Here is a 24988-nt window from a genome sequence, read left to right as displayed (position 1 = left end):
TAGGCTAGATACTTACTGGGTACGCATTGATTTACGTACTCATGCTACATTTCTGCACTAAATGTGCAGGTATTGAGGCATGTACAATAGGTGGTCATCTTGGCGCATTGGCGCGGCTAATGAGGGGACTTTATGGTGAGCTGCATTCTACGCTACAATTTACACCACATGGAGTTTCCATCTTATTCAGTTATTATATCTTGTCTATTTTATACTCCGGACAGAGGTTGTGGTAGCGTTGTAATATTCTAGTAGATGCCTATACTCTTGTGACACCGGGTTTTGGGAGTTACTAGTGGATGTTTATTATTTTATTTCACGTTATTATTATCACTTCACTTTATAATTTATTTATATTCAAAAATTTGGGTGCTAGATTTTATTCTATTTATTTAATGAAATTCCTGATTTAAAAAAAGATAAAATGGATAGTTAAGTGGAGGTTCACGCGTTGGCTTGCCTAGTAGCATAGTTGGGCGCCATCACGACTTATTATGGGATTTGGGTCATGACCAAATAGCACCCTAAAACCGAATTAATCAATTTATGAACGTCAAACTTCTTCAACTAGCTCCAAATACGACGAATCACACATAGACAACTCGGAATGACGTCAAATTTTGTGAGCAAGTCATAAATTACCATACAAACCTATTCTCAAGCTCAGAATCCTAAATGGTCATTGATAACACCGAAGTCTATTTCAAACCAAATTTAAAGAACTTGAAAACCTTCAAGGTGCCAACTTTCAACATTAAGCGCTGAAACGCTCTAGGATCACCCGAAACTCGATCCTAACACACGCCCAAGTCTAAAGTCATCATACGAACCTATTGGAACCATCAAATTCCGGTTCCGAGGTCGTTTACACAAAATGTTGACTCAAGTCAAACTTTGACACCTTAGACCACTATTAAGGAACTAAGTGTTCCGATTTCAACCCGAACCCTTCGAAAACCAAACCAATCATCCCCGCAAGTCATAAAATAGTAAAAGCACATACATGGAGTCTTAATTAGGGGAATGAGGATCTAGAAAGCAAAACGACCTATCAGTTCATAATGTTCTCCACCTCATAAACAAACATTCATCCTCGAACGGGTCTAGTATCATACCTGGACTGGTTGGACCCTCCACTAGACCTTTACCATAGAAATCTTCTTAGACCTCAACTGGCAAACCTGCCAATCAGTAATGGCAATTGGCTCCTCCTCATAACCCAAGCTCTCATCTAGCTGAACTGTGATGTAATCTAACACATGCAACATGTCTGCATGGTACTTTTGGAGTATAGACACATGAAAAATTGTATGAACTCCCGATAGACTGGGAGGCAAAGCAAGCTCATAAGCAGCCTCCCCAACTTGTCTCAACACCTCAAATGGGCCGATAAACCTCAGACTCAGTTTGCCTTTCTTTCTGAACCTCATGATACCCTTCATTGGCGAGACATTCAAGAGAACTTTCTCGCCCACCATAAATGATAAATTACGCACTTTATGATAGGCAAAATTCTTCTGTCTAGACTGTGCTGTGCGAAGCCGCTCCTAAATCAAATTTACCTTATCCAAGGCATCCTATACCAAAGCAGTACCATATAATCTAACCTCGTCGGGCTCGAATCAACCGATGAGGGAACGACACCGTCGACCATATAAAGTCTCAAATGGAGCCATCTCAATACTAGACTGATAATTGTTGTTATAAGCAAACTCGACCAACGGCAAGAATCGATCCCACTGCCCTCGAAAGTCTATCACACATGCTCTGAGGATGTCCTCCAGAATCTAAACTATCCACTCCGACTACCCGTCAGTCTGCGGATGAAAGTTATGCTGAGCTCTACCCTGGTACCCAACTTGCTCTGTACTGCTCTCCAGAAATGCAAAGTGAACTGAGGGCCTCTATATGAAATAGTGGAAATAGGAACACCATGCAACCAGATAATCTCCTGAATATAAATCTAGGCCAACCTCTCTGAAGAGTACGCAGTCACAACCAGAATAAAGTGCACCGACTTGGTCAGCCCGTCGACAATGACCCAAATGTCATCAAATTTCCTCAACGTCCATGGCAACCCAACTACGAAGTCCATAGTGATGCACTCCCATTTCTACTCAAATAAAACCATCTGCTGAAGTAAGCCACCTGGCCTTTGATGCTCATACTTAACCTTCTGGTAATTTAGACATCTCGTCACATACTCAACTATGTCCTTCTTCATCACCACCACCAGTAATGTTGCCTCGGGTCACGATACATCTTTATAGCACCTAGATGATTAGAATACCGTGAACTGTGTGTCTCCTCTAGAATTGTCTCCCTCAGGTCATCAACATTAGGAACACATAAACGACCCTGGAGTTGCAGAACACCATCATCACCGATAGTAACCTCCTTGGCACCACCATGTAGCACTGTCTCTCTAATAACCAGCAAATACGGATCATTGTACTGACGAGCCTTGATCTGCTCAAATAATGAAGACTCAGCCACAACACATGCAATAACTCGACTGGGCTCTGAAATATCAAACCTCAAAAGTCTGTTGGCTAAAGGTTGAATGTCCAAAGGCAATGGCCTCTTCTCTCCTAAAATGAATGTCAAACTACCCATACTCTCAGCCTTTTTGCTCAAGTCATCCACAACCACATTCGCCTTGCCCGGATGATAAATGATAGTAATATCATAATCCTTCAGTAACTCAAGCCACCTGCGGTGCCTCAAATTAAGTTCCCTCTGCTAAAACAAATACTACAAACTGTTAAGATCTGTGTAAACCTCGCAAGACACCCTATAAACATAATGCCTCCAGATCTTGAGAGAATGAACTATTGCGGCCAACTCCAAATTATGTACGGGATAATTCTTCTCGTGGGAATTCAACGGACGTGAAGCATATGCAATAACTCACCCCTCCTACATCAATAAAAAACTCAATCCAACACGTGAAGTATCGCAATACACAATATACATTCCTGAACCGGAGGGCAATACTAACACTGGTGATATAGTCAATACGGTCTTGAGCTTCTGAAAGCTCGTCTCACAATCATCGAATCATCTGAACGGAGCACCCTTATGGGTCAGTCTAGTCAAAGGTGTTGCAATAGACGAGATGCCCTCCACAAACCGACGATAATAACCTGCTAACCCCAAGACATCCTTGATCTCGGTCGTTGTGGTAGGACGAGGCTAACTCTGAACTACCTTGATATTCTTGGAATCTACCTTAATACCCTCACCTGACACAACATGTCCCAAGGACGCCACAGAATCTAACCAGAACTCGCACTTGGAGAACTTAGCATATAGTTTATGTTCCCGAAAGGTCTGAAGCACAACTCTCAAATGCTGCTCGTGTTCCTCTATACCACGTGAGTAGATCAATATGTCATCAATGAACACAATGACAAATGAGTCAAGATATGGACTTAACACCCAATTCATCAAATCCATAAATGCCGTCAGGGCATTGGACAAGCCAAAGGACATCATTAGAAACTCATAGTGCCCATACCTAGTCCGGAACGCTATTTTCAAAACATCTGAAGCACGAATCTTCAGCTGATGATACGTAAACCTCAAGTCCATCTTAGAGAACACCCTGACACCTTGTGACTGGTCAAACAAATCATCAATGCGCATAAATGGGTACTTGTTCTTAATGGTAACTTTATTTAGCCGGCAGTAATTAATGCACATCCGTATACTCCTATCCTTATTCTTCACAAATATTACCGGTGCACCCCAAGGCGACACACTCGGCCTAATGAATCTATTCGTGAGACAATCCTCAAGTTATTCCTTCAACTCCTTTGGACCCATGTGGTACGGTGGAATAGAGATAAGTTGGGTGCCTGCCGCCAAATCAATACTAAAATCGATATCACGATCAGGTGGCATGCCTGGTAGATCAAAAGGAAACACATCGGAGAACTCCCGCGCTTCGAGAACTAAATCAATCGTGGGAGTCTCCAAAACAGTATCCCGAACATAAGCCAGATAGGTCAAACACCCTTTCTCTACCATATGTCGAGCCATCAAGAAAGAGATAACCCGACTAGATGTACTGATAGTTGAACCCCTCTACTCCAATCTAATAAACTCTAGCATCGCCAAGGTAACAGTCTTGGCATGGCAATCTAGAACATCATGGTATGGAGACAACCAGTTCATGCTTAGGATGACTCAAAGTTGGTCATATCAAGCAACAGAAGATCCGCTCTAGTCTTATAACCACAAAAAGTCACAACATAGTATTGGTAAACCCGATCCACAACAACATAATCATCCACCAGTGTGGACACACATACAGGAGCACCCAAGGACTCACAAGATACATTCAGATAAGGAGCAAATAGAGAAGACACATATGAATATGTAGACCCTGGATCAAATAGTACTGAAGAATCCTTACCCCAGACAGAAATAATATTTGAGATCACGACGTCTGAGGCTACTGCATCTGGTCTGGCTAGATAGGCATAGAACCTAGCTGGAACACCATTGACTGGCCTCCACCTCTAGGCTGACCCCTACCCACCTGCCTTCAGCCTCTTTCTAGCCGAAAGGACGGTGCGGCAGCTAGTGCGGTGGTTATGGGTTGATGGCCCTGCTGTACTGCCTTGCTCCGAAGCTTGGGGCCAAATCTCCTCATATGATCAAGCTCCCCGCACTCATATAAACCTCGTGGTGCGAAAGATGACTGACCCTGGGTTTGACCCTAGTGACCTGAATACCCATTGAAAGAACCTTGAATAGCCGGTGGATGGTAGGAGGTCTCTGGAATGGTGCTAAAATAGGGCCACGCAGGAGCACCCTAAGAACGCGGCAGTGCTGAATATGTCGGCGTGTTATACTGGCCCCTCATAAACTAACCTCTTCCCCAGACGGAGCACCACTTAATCCTCTCGAATATCGAGGACGCTTGTCCCTCGATGCATGCTCTCGGCCCTGCTAACGGATACCCTCGATCCTCCGAGCATCTCCACAACCTACTCATAAGAAGTCTTCATCTCAAACTATTAGGCTATAGTAGACTGGATACCATAATGCAAGACCGTGATAAACCTCCACACCCTCTCTACATCTGTAGGGAGTATCATAAGTATGTGGTGAGACAACTCAGAGAACCTTGCCTCATAATTAGACACCGACATCTGATCATATTGGAGCCGCTCAAACTAACCCTGCAACTCTTCCCTCTAAGAGGGTGGAATATATCTATCAAAAAAGAGACGTGTGAACTAGTCCCAAGTAAAGAAAGGTGAACCTGCTGACATGCGATAGAGATAAGACTGCCACCATCTACGGGCCTTACCCTCCAGCTGAAATGTGGTGAAGTCCACCCCGTTGGACTCCAATACTCCCATGTTATGTAGCTTGTCTTTACAACGATCAATGAAGTCCTGTGGGTCCTCATGTATCTCACCACCAAAGACAAGGGGATGTAGCATGGTCCACCTATCCAACCGCTTCTACTGATCGATGGTCGCGGCTGGCTGGGCTTTGTTATAGCCCATACAACTGGCTGAGCCCCGCCCGCAGGTAGTGCACGTGGGGTCTGATATACGGAAGAAGTGTGCCCTGGAGCCTAAGCGGTAGGGATCTTTGCTGCCCCTCCCGCCTGAGATGTGGTTGGATCTGCTGGAAATAAACCAGACTGTGACATAAAATCCATGAACCGCAACATACGACCCATGAACTCCTGAAATCCCGATGAAGTCATAAAATCTGTCGGGCCAGCTCAGTTGCAGGCACCTCATCCTGCTCCTCAATAATTGGATCCTCTACTGGATCCACTAGTGGTACAACGGAAGAAACTCTAGGACTCCCTCATCCTCTAATAGAATTTGGACCCTCCCTCGGCCTCAGCCTCAACCTCTAGCAATAGGGGGAGCAGCTCCTCTAATGCCAGGTACATCTGTCATGCGCGTTCTCACCATCACTAAGAGAATAAGAGAAATATACTTAGCACTACATCAAATGCACGATGGGAGATGAAGAAGGAGAAGTTTCCTAGCACCTATTAGCCTCTCGAAGATAAGTACAGAGGTCTCCACATCGATCCACAAGACTCTATTAGGCATGCTTATGACTTGTGAGACCTATGTGAACCTAGTGCTCTGATACCAAACTGTCATAACCTAGTGCTTATGACTTGTGAGACCTATGTGAGACTTATATTTTTGAAAAACAAATATTACACTAAGAAAGAGTACCACAACTAAGCAAGGATAGCACAAAAATATCACCTAGTCAGTCTCACAAGTGCTTGAGCAAGCTAGTAGAATATAGAAAATTTCCTACAACTACTGTCTGAAGCAAAAAAAGAAAGAAATAATAAATACAACAATATGAGGCTCCGGGTACTTCAGAAAAGAGCATGGAAAGCAGCTCACCACTAGCCCTCCGGATAACGTATGCACGCCTGAACGGACACCGGATGTACCGGCCTCAGTACCTGCACAATTTGTGCAGAAGTGTAGCGCGAGTACGTAAATAATGTGTACCTAGTAAGTATCTAGTCTAACCTCGAAGAAGTAGTGACAGGGGGTCGACATCGACACTTACTAGAGGTCAATAAATAAAGTGCAGTAATTATAAATTGGCATGAAATACAACAGTAACAATGAAAGAAGAAACAATGGATAATGATTCTTGAACACAATATTAATTTAAAACATCCAATTATCACATGCCAATTTTAGCACGGAAGAGACACCAAGTAAATATCAAATCTCAAGTCAAGAAGGAATTATCAAGTATACTCAGACTCCTAGCAATATCACACACGATTTATTCAGAGGTCGTACGGCCCGATCCTGAATAGTGTATACAATGCCGAGGGTCGACCAGCGCAAACCATAGATGCATCTAAATATATTGCCGAGGCGTTCAGCCCGATCCAAAGGAATAGAGGAACTCTACAAACGATAGTCAACGACTAAAACACAAGAATAATACTCAAAGAAGGCACAATTTCCACCATCAATCAAGTATTCAGCCAAAACTCAAGATAATGAAACTCGGTATCATGAAATCCCATATCCGATTTCAATTATAAATTAATGTAATTAAACTAACAATTTGGGTTCAATAATACAAGTATTGCTTGGTAAGGTCCTAAGTCTACCTGGACATAAGCATGCTTTTTAGCTACGTGGTGACTCTCGTTACTTTGTACGTATGTAGAACCCATAATTATTAGCAATTAATAATTTAAAATACCTACATGGATAATTCCCTTTTACAAGGTTAGGTAAGAGACTTACCTCGTTTCCACGTCCTCTTCCTGATCTATAAATCACACTCAAAGCCTCAAATCGGTGCCAGGCAACGTTTTAAAAGGCGTGGGCATAAGGAGAGGCATTTTACATATGCCCCAGCGAGGCGTAAGCCCCGAGGCACGGGGCATAAGCCCCATAGGTATTTAAATTTTAATATTTTATAAAATAATATAATTACAGTAAATATTTATAAACATGTAAAATTACATAAAAATTGAAGAAAACTATAAATATGTGAAAAAAGAGTGTGTGTGTGTGTATATATATATATATACACACACACACACACACACACATATATATATATATATATATATATATATATATATATGTGTGTGTGTGTGTGTGTGTACGCGCTCCATCCCCACTAAAAACTAGTCAAAGCAATTTATTATACGCTACTTACAACACAAGTAACTTGAGTCGAAAAGAATAAAGTTTTCTACATAGAGGAACAAAAAGGATGACTAACCTGCAATTTGAACTTTGAACTTGTTGTTATGAAGGAGAATGGAGTTCTCTTTGTATTTGTAAAAAACATTGAATATTTGTTGTTGTTGGGAGATATTAGCAGACTAGCAGACAAGAAAAAGAATTGGGAAAGACCATGAATTAGGGCTTTAATCAATAAAAAAAGGTCTTGACATTTAAATTTAATACATTTCAGTTTCTTTTTAAAACTTTTGAGTAATTACAAGCCGACTTTTGAGAATTTGGGTATTATATGAAAGACTTATTCAACAAATTTATTTTTAATTTGAAAAAGTCTCTAGGGTTTACGTCTCACTATAAAAATGCGCCTCAAATGCCCGGGCTACGCCCCGAATTGTTGGGCAGACGCCTCTTGAGACTTTCTCCCCACATCATCTCCTCGGGGAGCTTTTGGTGTGCCTCGTCCCCAAAACGCCTTTTAAAACACTCAAAGGTCGTACAAACTAATCAATATAAACTCAAAAGTTCAAAAATTAACTATTAGAGTAATTACCCAACCCAATTTGGAAAATTTTTAAAAGTCACCTCGGGCCCACGTGCCCGAATTCCGGAAATTTTCTTAAATAACCTTGCAAACTCAAATATATAATTTCTACTCAATTCCATAATCATTTTTGTGGTCTAATCTCATTTTTACCAAACTCTAGGTTTTTCAATATAATCCTAAAACTTGCACAATTTACAAAAATCTACCCATAATTTATGTATTAAACTCACATTGGGTAGGAATTACTTACCTTAAAGTGCTACATGAAACATCCCCCTCCAAGAGCTCCAAAATCGTCCAAGCAAAGTGAAAATGAGAGAAAATGGCCTAAGTCCCATTTTTTAAACAAGACACTGCCACATGCCTTCCTTCTTCGCGAATATGCCCTCGCGATCGCGAAGATAAAACTGCCAAGGCCCCTAAAAAGCTTCTTCGCGATTGCGAGAAGACCAAAACGAACGCGAAGACCAGCCCCCGCCCAACTTCGTGAATCCGCCCTTTGCGAACGCGAAGGGAATTTGACTTGCGAAGCCCCAGGCCCAGGCCTTCTATATGAACGCGACCAGGGGATCGCGAACACGCAGGCTAGTGTTCTAAAGCTTTGCGATCACGATCTTGATATCGCAAATGCGTAGATAAAAAGTCCCCAGCCTCATTTCCTTCATCGCAAACACGAGGCCCTCTCTGCGTTCCCGAAGAAAGAAACCAGAACAACAAATTTCAGAAATTGAACTTAGCTCCGGGTGGTCCGAAACTCACCCAAGCCAGTCGGGACCTCGTCCAAATGCACCACCAAGTTCGTAAACATAATACGGACTTGCTAGAAGCCTCTAAACACATAAAACTACATTGAAACTAAGAATATCACCCTACAACCGAATTAATCAAGTTATGAACTTCTTAAACTAGCTCCGAATACGACAAATCACAGTTAGACAACTCGGAATGACGCTCATTTTTGTGCATAAGTCATAAATCACCATACGAACCTATTCCCAGGCTCGGAATCCCAAACAGACATCGATAACACCAAAATCTACTTCAAACCAAATTTAAAGAAGTTGAAAATCTTCAAGGCATTAACTTTCAACATTAAGCGTTGAAACGCTCCCGGATCACCCCCAAAACTCGATTCGAATACACGCCCAAGTCCAAAATCATAATACGAACCTATTGGAACAATCAAATCCTAGTTTCAAGGTCGTTTACTCAAAATATTGACTCAAGTCAAACTTGCCACCTTAGGCTACTATTAAGGAACTAAGTGTTCCGATTTCAACCTGAACCCTTCCAAAACCAAACCAACCATCCCCAAAAGTCATAAAATGGTAAAAGCACATACGAGGATTCTTAAATTAGGAAAATGGGGATCTAGAAAGCAAAACGACCAGTCGGGTCACTACATTCTCCACCTCTTAAATAAATATTCGTTCTCGAATGGGTCTAGAATCATACCTGGAGTGTTGAATAAGTGTGGATATTTGTTTTGTATGTCCTCCTCAGTCTCCCAAGTCGCCTCTCGACTAGTTGACCCCTCCACTAGAACCTTTACCGTAAAAATCTTCTAAGACCTCAACTGGCGAACCTGATTGTCAATAACGGCAACTGGCTCCTCCTCATAACCCAAGCTCTCATTTTGCTGAATTGTGTTGTAATCTAACACATGCGACATGTTAGCATGGTACTTTTGGAGCATAGACACATGGAAAGACGGATGAACTCCCGATAGATTGGGAAGCAATGCAAGCTCATAAGCAACCTCCCTAACTCGCCTCAACACCTCAAATGGGCCAATAAACCTCGGACTCATCTTGCCCTTCTTTATGAACCTCATGATACCCTTCATTGGCGAGACTTTCAAGAGAACTTTCTCGTCCACCATAAATGATAAATTACGCGCTTTCTGATCTGTGTAACTCTTATATATGGATTATGTTGTGCAAAGCCGCTCCTGATCAAATTTACATTATCCAAGGCATACTTTACCAAATCAGTACCATATAACCTAGCCTCGCCGGGCTCGAACCAACCAATGGGGGAACGACACTGCCGACCATATAAAGCCTCAAATAAAGCAATCTCAATGTTGGACTGATAATTGTTATTATAAGCAAACTCAAACAATGGTAAGAATCGATCCCACTACACTTCGAACTAAATCACACACGCTCTGAGTGTGTCCTCCAGAATCTGAATTATCCACTCTGACTGGCCATTGGTCTGCAAATGAAAGGTTGTGCTGAGCTCTACCCAGGTACCCAACTCACTTTGTACTGCTCTCTAGAAATGCAAAGTGAACAGAGGGCCTCTATCTAAAATGATTGAAATGGGCACACCATACAACCGAATAATCTCCTGGATGTAAATCTGGGCCAACCTCTCTGAAGAGTACGCAGTCACAACCGAAATAAAGTGTGCCGACTTGGTCAGCCTGTAGAAAATGACCCAAACGGCATCAAATTTCCTCAACGTCCGCGGTAACCCAATTACAAAGTCCATAGTGATGCACTCCCACTTCCACTACGATATAACCATCTGCTGAAGTAGGCCACCTGGCCTTTGGTGCTCATACTTAACCTGCCGGCAATTTAGACATCTCGCCACATACTCAACTATATCCTTTTTCATCAGCCGCCACCAGTAATGCTTTCTCAGGTCGTGATACATCTTCGTAGAACCTAGATAATTAGAATATCGTGAACTGTGTGCCTCTTCTGAAATCATCTCCCTCGGGCCATCAACACTAGGAACACATAGGCGACCCTAGAGTCGCATAACACCATTATCACCAAAAGTAACCTCCTTGGCACCATCATGTAGCACTGTCTCTCTAAGAACCAACAAGTGCGGATCATCATATTGACGAGCTTTGATCCACTCAAATAATGAAGACTGAGCCATAACACATGCAAGAACTCGACTAGGCTCTGTAATATATAACTTCATAAGTTTGTTAGCTAAGAACTCAATGTCCAAAGCCAATGATCTCTCCTCTGCCGAAATGAATGCCAAACTACCCATACTCTCAGCCTTTCTGCTCAAGTCATCTGCAACCACATTCGCCTTGCCCGGATGATAACGGATAGTAATATCATAATCCTTCAGTAACTCAAGCCACCTGCGCTGCCTCATATTAAGATCCCTCTGCTTAAACAAATATTGTAAACTGTGATGATTGGTGTAAACTAATAGGAAACCCCATAAAGATTATTCCTCTAGATCTTGAGAGCATGAACTATCGCGGCCAACTCCAAATTATGCACGGGTAATTTTTCTCGTGGGGCTTCAACTGATGTGAAGAATATGCAATAACTTTTCCCTCCTGCATCAATACACAACCCAAGCCAATGCGTGAAGCATTGCAATACATAGTATACATTCCTGAACCGGAGGGAAACACTAACACTGGTACTGTAGTTAATGCGGTCTTGAGCTTCTGAAAGCTTGCCTCGCAATCATCAAACCATTTGAACGGAGCACCCTTCTGGGTCAATCTAGTCAAAGGTGCTGCAATATGCGAGAAGCCCTCCAAAAAACGATGATAACAACCTGCTAACCCCAAGAAACTCTTGATCTCGATCACTATGGTAGGATGAGGACAACTCTAAACTGCCTCGATGTTCCTAGGATCTACCTTAATACCCTCAACTGACACAACATATCCCAAGAACGCCATAGAATCTAACCATAACTCGCACTTGGAGAACTTAGCATATAGCTTATGTTCCCGCAAGGTCTGAAGCACAACTCTCAAATGCTACTCGTGTTCCTCCATACTATGCGAGTAGATTAATATGTCATCAATGAACACAATGACAAATGAGTCAAGATATGTTTTGAACACCTGATTCATCAAATCCATAAACGCCATTGGGGCATTGGTCAAGCCGAATGACATCATTAGAAACTCATACTGCCCACACCTAGTTTGGAACGCCATTTTCGGAACATCTGAAGCACGAATCTTCAGTTGATGATACCCAGACCTTAAGTTGATCTTAGAAAGAACCTTGGCACCCTGTAACTGGTCAAACAAATCATCGATGCGCGGTAACGGGTACTTGTTCTTAATGGTAACTTTGTTCAACTAGAGGTAATCAATCACATCCGCATACTCCCATCTTTCTTATTCACAAACAATATCGGTGCACCCTAAGGAGACAACTCGGCCTGTAGAACCCCTTCGCGAGCAACTCCTCAAGTTGTTCCTTCAACTTCTTCAACTCATTCATAGCTATGCGGTACGGTAGAATAGAGATAGACTGGGTACCTGGTGCCAAATCAATACTGAAATTGATATCACGATCAGGTGGCATGCCTGTTACATCAGAAGGAAACACATCGGATAACTCTGGCACCATGGGCACTGAATCAATCGTGGGAGTGTCTGCAGCAGTAACTCGAACATAAGATATATAGTCCAAACAACCATTCTTGACCATATGTTGAGCCATCAAGAAAGAGATAACTATATGTACTACTAGATGAACCCCTCCACTCCAATCTAGGAAACTCTAGAATCGCCAAGGTAATAGTCTTGGCATGGAAATATAGAATATCATGGTACAGAGATAACTGGTCCATGCACAGGATGGCCTTAAAGTCAATCATATCAAGCAACATAAAATTTGCTCTGGTCTCATAACCACAAAATATCACAACACAGGATCGGTAAACCCGATCCACAACAACAAAATCACCTAATAGCGTGGAGCCATGGATACATATATAGGAGCACCCAAGGACTCGTGAGATACATCCAGATAAGGAGCAAATAGAGAAGACACATATGAATATGTAAACCCTGGATCAAATAGTACCGAAGCATCCTTACCGCAGACAGAAATAATACTTGTGATGACGGCGTCTGAGGCTACTGCATCTGGTCTGGCTGGATAGGCATAGAACCTAGTTGGTACACCACCTGGCTGGCTTCCACCTCTATGGTAACCCCTACTCATCTTCCTTCCGCCTCTGGCCAGCCGGACGGGCGATGCGGCAGCTGGTGCAGTGTTCATGGGCTGATGGACCTGCTGTACTGCCTTGTTCCGAAGCCTGGGGCAAAATCTCCTCGTATGACAAAGCTCCCCGCACTCATAGCAACCTCTCTATGCAGAAGATGACTAACCTTGGGTTTGATCTTGGTGACCTGAATACCCAATGAAAGAACCCTGAACAGTCGGTGGACGATAGGAGGTCTTTGGATTGGCGCTGAAATAGGTCCGCGCTGGAGCACCTCGAGAAGGCGGTGGTGCTGAATATGTGGGCCTGCTAGACTGGCCCCTCATAAACTGGCCTCTACCCCCAGACGGAGCACCACTAAATCCTCCCGAATATCGAGGTCGCTTGTCCCTCGATGCATGCTCTCGGCCCTGCTGATGGATACCTTCGATCGTCCGAGCATCTCCGCAACCTACTCGTAAGAAGTCTCTATCTCAACCTCTCGGGCCATAGTAATCTGGATGCCGTAATGCAAGCTCGCAAAAAACCTCCGCACCCTCTTTGTATCTGTGGGAAGTATCATAAGTGTGTTGCGAGACAACTCAGAGACATCGCCTCATAATCAGACACTGATATATGACCATGCTGGAGCTGCTCAAACTGACCCCCCAACTCTTCCCTCTGAGAGGGTGGAATATATCTCTCCAAAAATAAACGTGTGAACTAATCCCAAGTAAAGGGAGGTGAACTTGCTGGCCTGCGACAGAGATAAGACTGCCACCATCTACGGGCCTTGCCCTCCAACTGAAATTTGGTGAGGTCCAGCCCGTTGGACTCCAATACTCCCATGTTATGTAGCATGTCCCTACAACAATCAATGAAGTAATGTGGGTCCTCATGTCGTTCACCACCAAAGACAAGGGGATGTAGCCTGGTCCACCTGTTGAACTGCTTCTACTGATTGACGGTCGCGGCTGGTCTGGGCTCTGGTATAGCCTCTGTACTGGCTGAGCCCTGCCCGCAGGTAGTGCACCTGGGATCTGATATACGGAAGCAGCATGCAATGCAGCCTGAGCGGTAGGGGTCTTTGATTCCCCTCCCTCCTGAGATGTGGTTGGGTCTGCGGGAAATAAACCAGCATATGTCATAGAATCCATGAACCGCAGCATACGGCCCATGACCTCCTGAAATGTCGGTGCAGTCATAAAATCTATCGGGGTCAGCTCAGCTGCAGGCACCTCACCTTGCTCCTCAATGACAGGATCCTCCACTGGATCCACTAGTGGTACAACGAGAGAAACTCTAGGACTCCATCGTCCTCTAATAGGAGCCGGAGCCCTCCCTCGGCCTCTGCCTCAGCCTCTACCAACAGGGGGAGCAGCTCCTTTACCGTCGAGTACATTTGTCGTGCACGTACTCACCATCACTATGAGAATAAGAGAAATATACTTAGCACAACATCAACTACACGTTGGGACATGAAGAAGGAGAAGTTTCCTAACACACTATAGCCTCTCGAAGATAAGTACCGAAGTCTCCGCACTGATTCGCAAGACTCTATTAGGCCTGCTTATGACTTGTGAGACCTATGTGAACCTATTGCTCTATTACCAAGCTGTCATAACCTAGAACTTATGACTTGTGAGACCTATGTGAGACCTATATTTTTTAAAAACAAATATTACACAAAGAAAGAGTACTACGACTAACTTAGATAGCACAAAAAAATCACCCAGTCAATCTCACAAGTGCACGAGCAATCTAGTAGAATATACAAAAACCCCTACAACTATTGTCTGAAGAAAAATAGATAGAAATAATAAATTCAACATGAGGAGGCTCTGGGTACTGCAGAATAGAGCATGGAAAGTAGCTCACCACTAGCCCTCCAGATAACGGATGCGCGCCTGGATGGACACCAGATGTACCTGCCTCAGTACCTGCACAATTTATGTAGAAGTGTAGCGTGAATACGTAATCATCATGTACCCAGTAAGTATCTAGTCTAACCTTGAAGAAGTAGTGACGAAGGGTAGACATCGACACTTACTAGAGGTCAATAAATAACATGCAATAATTATAAATAGGCATGAAATACAACAGTAACAATGGAAGAAGAAACAATAAATAATGATTCTTGAACATAATATCAATTTAAAACTTCCAATTATCACATGCCAATTTTTGCACGGAAGAGCCACCAAGTAATTATCAAATCTCATGTCAAGAAGGAATTATCAAGTATTCTCAGACTCCTAGCAATATCACGCACAATTTATGCAGAGGTCGTACGGCCCGATCTTGAATAGTGTGCACATTGTCGATGGTCAACCGGTACGAACCATAGATACATCTAAATATACTGCCGAGGTGTTCAGACCAATACACATGAATAGGGGAACTATACAAACTACATTCAATGACTAAAACACAGGAATAATACTCAAAGAAGGCACAATTTCCACCATCAATCAAGTATTCCACCAAAACTCAAGATAATAAAGCTCGATCTCATAAAATTCCATATCTGATTTTAATTATAAATTTAAGTAATTAAACTAACAAGTTGGGTTCAAATAATACAAGTATTGCATGGTAAGGTCCTAAGTCTACCTAGATATAAGCATGATTTTTAGCTACGTACGGTCTTTCGTACCCAGATTCCGGAAACTTTCGTAAATAACTGTTACCCATAACCTTGCGAACTCAAATATATAATTTTTACAAAATTCCATAATTATTTTCGGGATTTAATCTCATTTTTACCAAAACCTATGTTTTTCAACATATTCCTAAAACTTTCACAATTTACATATTAAAATCTACCCATAATATATGTATTAAACTCATATTGGGTAGAAATTACTTACATTAAAGTGTTAGATGAAACATCCCCCTTCAAGAGTTCCAAAATAGGCCAAGCAAAGTGAAAATGGGAGAAAATGGCCTAAGTCCTGTTTTTTAAAACTTGACACTGCCCAGGCCTTCCTTCTTCGCGATCGCGAATATGCCCCTCGCGATCACGAAGGCAAATCTACCAAGGCCCCTGAAAAGCTTCTTCGCGATCGCGAGAGACCCACGTAAACGTGAAGACCATACCCCGCCCAACTTCACGAACGTGACCCGCCCTTCACAAATGCGAAGGGCATTTGACTTGACCAGCCCAAGGCCCAGGCCTTTTACGTGAACGCGAATGTGCCCAGGGGATTGCGAACGTGGAGGCCAGTGTTCCAAAGCTTTGCGATCGCAACCCTGCTATCGCGAACGCGTAGAATAAAAGTCCCCATCCCTATTTCTTTCTTCACGAATGTGAGGCCCTCTCCGCGTTTGCGAAGAAGGAAACTAGAACAACAAATTTCTGAAATTGAACTTAGCTTAAGTGGTCCAAAACTCACCAGGGCTACCTGGGACCCCGTCCAAATGCATCAACAAGTTTGTAAAACTAATACGAACCTGCTCGAAGCCTCGAAACTCATAAAATAACATCGAAACTAAGAATCTCACCCTAAAACCGAATTAATCAATGTATGAACTTCAAACTTCTTCAACTAGCTCTGAATGCGATGAATCATACTTAGACAACTCGGAATGACGCCAAATTTTGCATACAAGTCATAAATCACCATACGAACCTATTCGCAGGCTTGGAATCTCAAACGGACATCGATAATACCAAAGTCTTCTTCAAACCAAATTTAAAAAACTTGAAAACCTTCTAGGTGCCAACATTCAACATTAAGTGCCGAAACGCTCTCGGATCACCTGAAACTTGATCCGATCACATGCCCAAGTCCAAAATTATCATATGAATATATTGGAACCATCAAATCCCGGTTCTCAGGTCATTTAATCATAGTGTTGACTCAAGTCAAACTTGGCCACCTTAGGCCACTATTAAGGAACTAAGTGTTCTGATTTCAACCCTAACCTTTCCAAAATCAAACCAACCATCCCCGCAAGTCATAAAATAGTAAAAGCACATACGGGGAGTCTTAATTTAGCGAACGAGAATCTAGAAATCAAAACAACTGGTCGGGTTGTTAAACACACTATAAATAACAAGAGGGCAAAAGGTCCTCCCTGGTAGGCCAAAGGCCGAAACATTAGCCACTTACGGGATACTTAGACTTCTCCCAAATATGGTCCTTTGTGCGGTCATCCCACACTTATTTCCAACCACCTGCTCTCTTTTTAACATGCCTAATGGCTTTGATTCCATACTCCTACTCCTACAAAAAATATAAAACCAGCAATACAAAGAATTACACGATTAAAAAAAAAACAAAAACAAAAAGAAATAGTAGAGTTGGGTTACCTCCCAAGAAGCGCTTGATTTAACGTCACGGCATGATGCCATCACTTTCACCACTTTTTCTTCCACTTTGAGGATATGAATTGCACCCCCAATTTTGCATCAATTTCTATCACGTTCCCGGGGCGGTGGTGTGAAAATAAAAGAACCAAGCAATAGATATCACATCTTGCACTTCTTGGCCCTTAAGTGAGGTATGTCATTTTGTGTTCTAGGTATCACAAATTTCATAATATAAGCACTTTGTTCCTCATCCATTGACTCCTCCATAGGCTCGGATGGATCAATTTTCGTGTCACCCACCAAACATAATGTTGAAAAGTGTTTAGAATGAGGTCTAATATACTTCAACTCTAAAAACACTTTACTTTTGACATTCTCATATGTACACACTCTAGAGTCTTCAAGTGCAATATTATATACTTCCTCACATGACTCTAGTGTACTTTTTCTCAAAATTGACATCATCAACAAAAGTACGGTCTAATGATTGACTCTTCACTTTTAGCTCCTTAATTTGGCGTATAAGCTCCTTTTCAGCTTCACACAACTCATAACTATTTCGTTGGGTATTAGATGCAACAACCTTTGTACACAATTGAGCCTCCAAGCCGTGAATAGAACTACCAAATTGGTCGATCTCTTGTCTCAATTTAACTCTTCCTTCTATAAAGTGTTGCATCTCATTCATAATATTTTCACGGAAACCTCCATAGTCCTTTGATAATTTCCTGTGCATATCAAGAAATAGAACATCATGTTCCACATCATCCAATTCATTACTCTTGTCAAACTCACAAGAATTATTAGAATCATCATAATAAGGGACTGGAGTAGGATAACAACACTTAGGACAATTATTCCAATAGCCACTACAAATAGTACAAGATTGAGATGGTGCACACAATTCGGTCGTGGAATATTTTTACATTGTTGCCACAATTGGGGTACTTTACAATATGGACAAGGATCACAAAAACAAGAATACTTATCATTCCACCACTTTTTGTTCAAAGATGTCATGTAAAAAAAATATAATACTAACTACACTAAACTACAATTAAAAACTTGAATAGATAAAAAGTAAGAATCTAATCCAGTAAAATAGTTAATTTCTAAGTCCCTGGCAGCGGCGCCAAAAATTTCTTGTTCCCAAACGCACACACAAGTATACGTGATCGTACAAGTAATATAGGATTGTAAGCCCAGATATCGTACCCACAAGGACTTGAGATTAACTATTTACTAAATTAAACTAAGATAATTAATCTATTCAAGCAATTTTCTATAGGATGAATATTTAACTAAAACTAATCTAGAGTAGCAAATTAAGCGATTACAAAAAACAAGCCGGCAAGCTTAAAGACGAATTCAATGGGAAAAAATATTCCAGAGCTATGGGTTACCTAACAATGTTGTTGAGTCTTTCACTTAAACTGTCTAATTAATTTATCTGGTTTATTGATTGATATGGTTAATATTACTCATAGTATTCTCCCGAAGTGCTACTCGCCTATTCAAGCTAACATAATGCCTATATTCCTATAGAATTAGGATTAACAATAACGCATTAATAATTCCCGTATAGTAATCAAGCAAGACGATTAAGTATATCCCTATCCTAACCACAAATTTATTCCCCGTAATTCAGGTTCAAGATCTTACTCTACTCAGTCCAATATGCAATGTAGAATTCCATATCCTGTTCAATCCTAGATTCGTAGGTAGTATTCAATTGGTGATCAAGCAATCAAATAATTAAGCGCAAGATTGAATAAATAAACTAATAAAATAAAATAATAAGAATAATTCAAGCTTCAAACTACAATGTACATGTAGCACCCATAACCCTAGAACTAATAAATAATAATATTAAAGAAAGAGAAAAGAAGAAAAACTAGTTAAAAGCCTCCTCCAAACGTGGTTTGCATTCCCGTACGTAAATTCCTCTTTAAAGTATGTTAGATCCCCTCCAAATTAGGTTTAGGACCTTTTTCATATGAATTGTGACCGTGTAGGACCGAAACAACTTTGTACCGGGAGAAATAGAAAAAATCACCCAACGCAGCGTCCAGGCCAGCCCGTTGCGCTGGCCTAACGCTGGAACCAGAGATGATTTGCAATTTTAATTCCTTGCTTGCTTTGAATTGTATTCCAATGCCACTACAAATAGTACAGGATTGAGATGATGCACACAACTCAGTCTTGGAAATATTTTTACATTATTGTCACAAGCGGGGTCCTCTACAATATGGACAAGGATCACAAAAATAAGAATACTTACAATTCTACCACCTTTTTTTTCCAAAGATGTCATGTAAACACATGCAATACTCACTGCACTAAACTATAATTAAAAACTTGAATAGATAAAATATAAAAATCTAATATAGTAAAATATTTAATTTCTAAATCCCCGGCAACGGCGCCAAAAACGTGTTGCTCCCAAGCGCACACGCAAATATACATGGTCGTACAAGTAATATAGGATTGTAAGTCCAGATATCGTACCCACATGAACTTGTGATTAACTATTTACTAAATTAAACTAAGACAATTAATCTATTCAAGTATTTTTCTAAAGTATAAATATTTAACTAAAACTACTCTAGAGTAGCAAACTAAGTGATTACAGACAACAAGCCGGTAAGCTTAAAGACAAATTCAATGGGAGAAAATATTCGAGAGCTATGGGTTAACTAACAATCCCATTGAGTCTTTTACTTAAACTGTTTAATTAATTTATCTGGTTTATTGATTGATAGGGTTAATATTACTCGTAGTATTCTCCTGAAGTGCTATTCGCCTATTTAAACTAACATAACACCTATATTCCTATGGAATTAGGATTAACAAGAACACGTTAATAATTGCCGTATAGTAACCAAGCAATAGTGATTAAGCATATCTCTATTCTAACCGCAAATATATTCTCCGTAATTAAGGTTCATGATCTTACTCTACTCAATCCTATATGCAATATAGAAATCCCTCTCTCGAGTTCAATCCTAGATTCATAAATAGAATTCAATTGGTGATCAAGCAATCGAATAATTAAGCGCAAGATTGAATAAATAAACTAATAAGATAAAATAATAAGAACAATTCAAGGTTCAAACTACAACGTTCATGTAGCACTCACAACCCTAAAACTGATAAACTATAAGATTAAAGAAAGAGAAGAGAAGAAAAGCTAGTTAAAAGCCTCCTCCAAGCATGATTTGTATTCCCGTACGTGAATTCTTCTTTAAAGTATGTTAGATCCCCTTCAAATTAGATTTATTACTCTTTTTATACGAATTGGGACAGTATAGAGCCGAAATAACCTTGTCCCAAATGAAATAGGAAAAATCACCCAACACAGCATCCAGGCAAGCGCGACGCGCTGGCCTAGCGCCGGAACCAGGGACGATTTGCAATTCCAATTCCTAGCTTACTTTGAATTGTATTTCCTGATTTGTTTTTGTCTTCTACTTGGGGGGGACAAACACGAAAGGGTGTCCCCTTTATCTCCTTACTCTTTATTCTTTTGTTTTTCTTTCGAGTTTTATTCAATTTTGCTCCAAATCTTTTCATCTTCGTACCGTTTTATTCTTATATAGTTAAAATATAATATTAAGTATAAAGTAATATAATTAATACTCAAAAGATGATTAAAATGACTAGAATATGAGGCAACAATAGTTAAATATTTGTATTTTTTTTGTCGAACATCACCAAGATACAAAATAAAAATCATATCCATACAATTTTGCACTTTCCGACAAATATCATTTGTTCTAGTAATTCTAAATATGTCAAAAATAAATAAATAAAAAGGTATTACGTACTGTTTAATTGGAGTTGCATTTAATGAGAAATCGAATCTTCTCAATCCACTACTACTTAACGGATAGTTGATACATTATTTTACCCCACTATTTATAGCAAAAATCAGCTTATTTTGAGAAGTACTTTTTTCTCAAAAGTGTTTTTTTCAAAAGTAATTTTGGTTAGAACCAGTTTGTGTTTGGCTAATTAATTTGAAAAGCACTTCTGAGCAGCAATTATTATTTGACCAAACTTTTAAAAACTGCTTCTAAATCTATTTTTCTCAAATTCGATAAACCTTATCCCTTCCCCCTTGTTTTCTCTTTCTCCTCCTCCTCTCTGTTCGTTCTTTACCCTTCTAAGAACCAAGTTTCTTCACCGCACTAAACAAAGTTTCAAATGGATTTCGTCACCTTTTAAGCCCCAAAACACTAGGCAAATTGAGTTTCAATCGTAAAATAAAATCCAAATCAACAATACAACAAGTCAACAACCTTAATTCCATTTGTTTCCAAACAAATCCGTGGCTATTTCTACCTATCATAATTCGGGTGTACAACTTAAATCTTGTTTAGCTCTACTGTTTGGGTAAAGTACACAAATATTCCTCATAGTTAATGATCTTAAATTTTTATCCCCGCTTATCTTATGGGCATAAATTCAAGTTTAACAAGTATTGTCCCTCCCTTGTCCCATGCACAATACTTTTAGGTTTTAACCTTAAAATTTTGATGCAAAAAGCAAGCAGAGTCAAAAGTTAAGGACCGCTCCAAAAAGTGCCATATTTCTGTAATTTTTTGCTACTGTGTAGCTAAATGGGCCAGATAATTTCGAAAACGAACTGGGCCAGATAAGCCCACATGACCGAGTTTAGCTACCCAATCTTAGCCCACTATGTGTGTGTGTGAGAGAGAGAGAAATCAACTAAGCAGCTCTTTCCGGATAGAAAGCCCAAAAGCTAAACCCTAAAGTAAGTCACGCCTATAAGTAGAAACTAGTTCGTCAGCTTTGCTCAATCTATCTCTTTGCAGAGAGTAATCGATTTTCCTTTTCATATATCATTAGAGCAATCATTTTTCTTCGTATTTTTTTACTCTCTTTCCACTGTGTGTGTGTGTGTGTGTGTTTGTTTTTGATTCCTCTGTGATGAACAAACTAAGATGACGAGTCTGATGAAATCCATTCTTAAAATCGTGAAGACAATTCGAGGCATTTGTCTGAGAGGAATTCATTTCACCCATTTTCTTCATTTTTTTGTTGTTATTTTTCTTTGCCTTTCCCTTTACTTGATTTTGCTTCTGTTGGTTTAGTTCTTAACAAAACAAATTTAGTTTCAAGTGGACTGAATGACATATTTTTTTTTGGCTGTCCTAATAGAATTATATTTTATATTTATTATTAGTTTAATTTTAAATTATTATTTTATTGTAATGAATTAATTTATAATCACGTAAAATCACATTTATTGAATAAAATAGTCACATAAATGTAGACCTTAGGGATGGATGTAGTATATTTTTTTTGTTATTGTTTTTTTCCAAAACTTTTGTATATTTGAAAAATAATCTTTGTTAGATTTTTTTGGGAAGGTTGTATAAACGATATTTTTATGACTAATGTGGCAATGATGAGAAATTGTTTTTCTCAAACGATTGAGGTACCTTTCATTTAACTAATTGAGGGGTAGCTATGATTGTTTTCAAGCACTTTTGAGCCACTGCCTTTTCTTTTTCTAGTACTTTTGAAGTTTGAACTCTGACCGCAATTATTGCTAATTATGTTTATGATTATTCTTCTTTCATAATTTGTGTGCTTGATTTTTCAATTGATTTGTGTCTGGTTTTTTGTTTTACATTGTATAACTAGCAAAATTCTTATGAAAAGTGTATCTCTATTTACATAAAAAAAGAACAATAATTTATGTGCATAGTTTTGGGAGATGATTTTCCGCTTAGTGGGCAGTTTAGTGATTTTTGGACAATTAATCAATCAACTATGTTAAAACGATTCTCAAATTTCATAGAAGCAAAGTTTTCCAATCTAATGTCGTAGCAAAAATAATAAAAAGAAATTAATAAGTTTTTCATCCTTTTATGGTCCTTTGTGTTTCTTGAAGTTTAATTCTTTTTGCAAAAGAGTGTCTTTCTACATCAAATGTATTGTTATAAGTTTTGTGTAATCCCCAGCATATTATATATAATTAGGATAAGATTTGAAAAAACATACTACCTGATTTTGTAGATCTTAAGTCTCTAATCGGTATAACAAACAACTCTTGAACAATTGAAGTTTTCTCTTTTGCAAAAACATAATCAAAAGTTATAATACCTAACTTAGTACAACATGAACTTAGCTCATAATACTCTAGCAATTTAGGATGTTGAGTTTGCACAAGTAAAATATTTTTTCAACTGTACCGGTCCATAGTTATGACTACGGCGGGAAAGGTTTGAAAAGAGAGAGGGTAAACATTACATTACATTGAAATAAATTGTCTCGAAAAAGTTACAAATTCTTGGAATACATATAGACTTGGCTTAAAAAATGTTAGAATTGAAGAGAAAAATTCATATAGGTGATAACTACTTGTTGGGAGTAATATTTAGACTTAGTAGTGAACTTCTATTATTATTATTATTATTATTATTACTATTTTGTCAAAGCGGCCTCGTGATTACTTAAACTTGCACCAATTTATCATCTCAAGTAACATATGTCTTGCTTATAGTGACTGTTCTGAATGATGGTAAGGTAAGGTCCCTCCATAAGAGGAAGATCGATATAGCTTGTCTCCAGGAGACGCAATGGGTGGGAGATAAGACACTGGATATAGACGAGTTTAAATTATGGTACTCTAGTCGCGTGAGGAGCAAGAATAAGGTAGGAATTTTGGTTGATAGGGATATCTGGTAAGAACAAGTTATGGTACTCTAAAATTATGTTTTTTTTTTTTTTTTTTACCTTAAACGTGATTAGTGTGTACGCTCCCCAAGTGGACTTGGACGAGGAGGTTAAAAGGCGCTTCTGGAAAAACTTGGATGAGTTTGTGCGTGGTATCCCGCACACTCAGAAGCTTCTCATAGAAGAAAATTTCAATGGCCATATTGGGGCAGCATCTGGGGGTTACGATGATGTGCATGGAGGCTTTGATTTTTGAGTTAGGAACGGAGGTGGAACTTCGTTGTTGGATTTTGCCAAGGTGTTTGATTTGGTGATAGCTAACTCTAGTTTCCCGAAGAAGGATGAACACCTAGTTACTTTTTAGAGTTCGATAGGCAGGACTCAGATTGACTATCTAGATATCAGGCTAGTTTGAAAGTTATTAAGCTGTTCTTAAGACTTAACAATAGAGATAGGTCATCAAATATTCATTGGAATCATTATAGAATCCTAATTTCAATAACTAAAGGAAATTCATGATCTCAGAACCTACTTAACAACAATATGTCATTAACAAGTATATAAAACATTCAACCACTAATACATTACTAACAATATCATTCAATAACAGAACAATTTATACTTAGTAATTTAAACGGACAATAAGAATAGGGTCGAGGTTTTACTGACCTCCTTTGTGGCAGCGAACCAAATGAGTACTCAAATGAGCCGTTTAGGAAACCAAAAGCTCAGCTTTCAACTAGTAAAAAAACT

General features: G+C 39.8%; 2 protein-coding genes and 1 non-coding gene across 3 annotated transcripts in view; 1 reads left to right on the top strand and 2 right to left on the bottom strand.

Moving 5' to 3' along the window:
* Nucleotides 1-3705, bottom strand: part of LOC138899090 (uncharacterized) — a 32928-nt gene extending 29223 nt beyond the window's left edge. Inside the window, exons 1-4 of the mRNA XM_070185206.1 lie at nucleotides 3211-3705; nucleotides 2291-2739; nucleotides 1847-1904; nucleotides 1182-1547 (exon numbers count right to left, since the gene is read on the bottom strand). Coding sequence (XP_070041307.1) covers nucleotides 1182-1547; nucleotides 1847-1904; nucleotides 2291-2739; nucleotides 3211-3705 — 1368 coding nt within the window. The remainder of the gene's footprint in view (nucleotides 1-1181; nucleotides 1548-1846; nucleotides 1905-2290; nucleotides 2740-3210) is intronic.
* Nucleotides 3706-11034: 7329 nt separating this feature from the next.
* LOC138899089 (uncharacterized) lies at nucleotides 11035-12713 on the bottom strand. The gene is made up of 2 exons (XM_070185205.1): nucleotides 12542-12713; nucleotides 11035-11456 (listed from the first exon to the last, which is right to left on the bottom strand). Exons 1-2 carry the CDS (start codon nucleotides 12711-12713, stop codon nucleotides 11035-11037), a joined length of 594 nt encoding a protein of 197 aa, XP_070041306.1.
* Nucleotides 12714-22472: 9759 nt separating this feature from the next.
* On the top strand, nucleotides 22473-22560 carry LOC117279624 (small nucleolar RNA SNOR75). The gene has a single exon (XR_004510035.1). It is a non-coding gene; the product is annotated as a small nucleolar RNA SNOR75 (small nucleolar RNA).
* The last annotated feature ends 2428 nt before the right edge of the window (nucleotides 22561-24988 follow it).

Source organism: Nicotiana tomentosiformis, chromosome 9 (genome assembly GCF_000390325.3).
Source record: "Nicotiana tomentosiformis chromosome 9, ASM39032v3, whole genome shotgun sequence".
NCBI lineage: Eukaryota > Viridiplantae > Streptophyta > Magnoliopsida > Solanales > Solanaceae > Nicotiana > Nicotiana tomentosiformis.
This window is presented reverse-complemented; position numbering and strand designations above follow the sequence as displayed.

Excerpts from the sequence above, each read along its gene's own strand:
- LOC138899089 (XM_070185205.1), bottom strand. The coding sequence starts at position 12,713 with ATGGTCAAGAATGGTTGTTTGGACTATATATCTTATGTTCGAGTTACT. Across the intron at positions 11,457-12,541 it reads CAGTATTGATTTGGCACCAG|TTTACACCAATCATCACAGT; the intron begins GTACCCAGTCTA and ends GTTTCCTATTAG.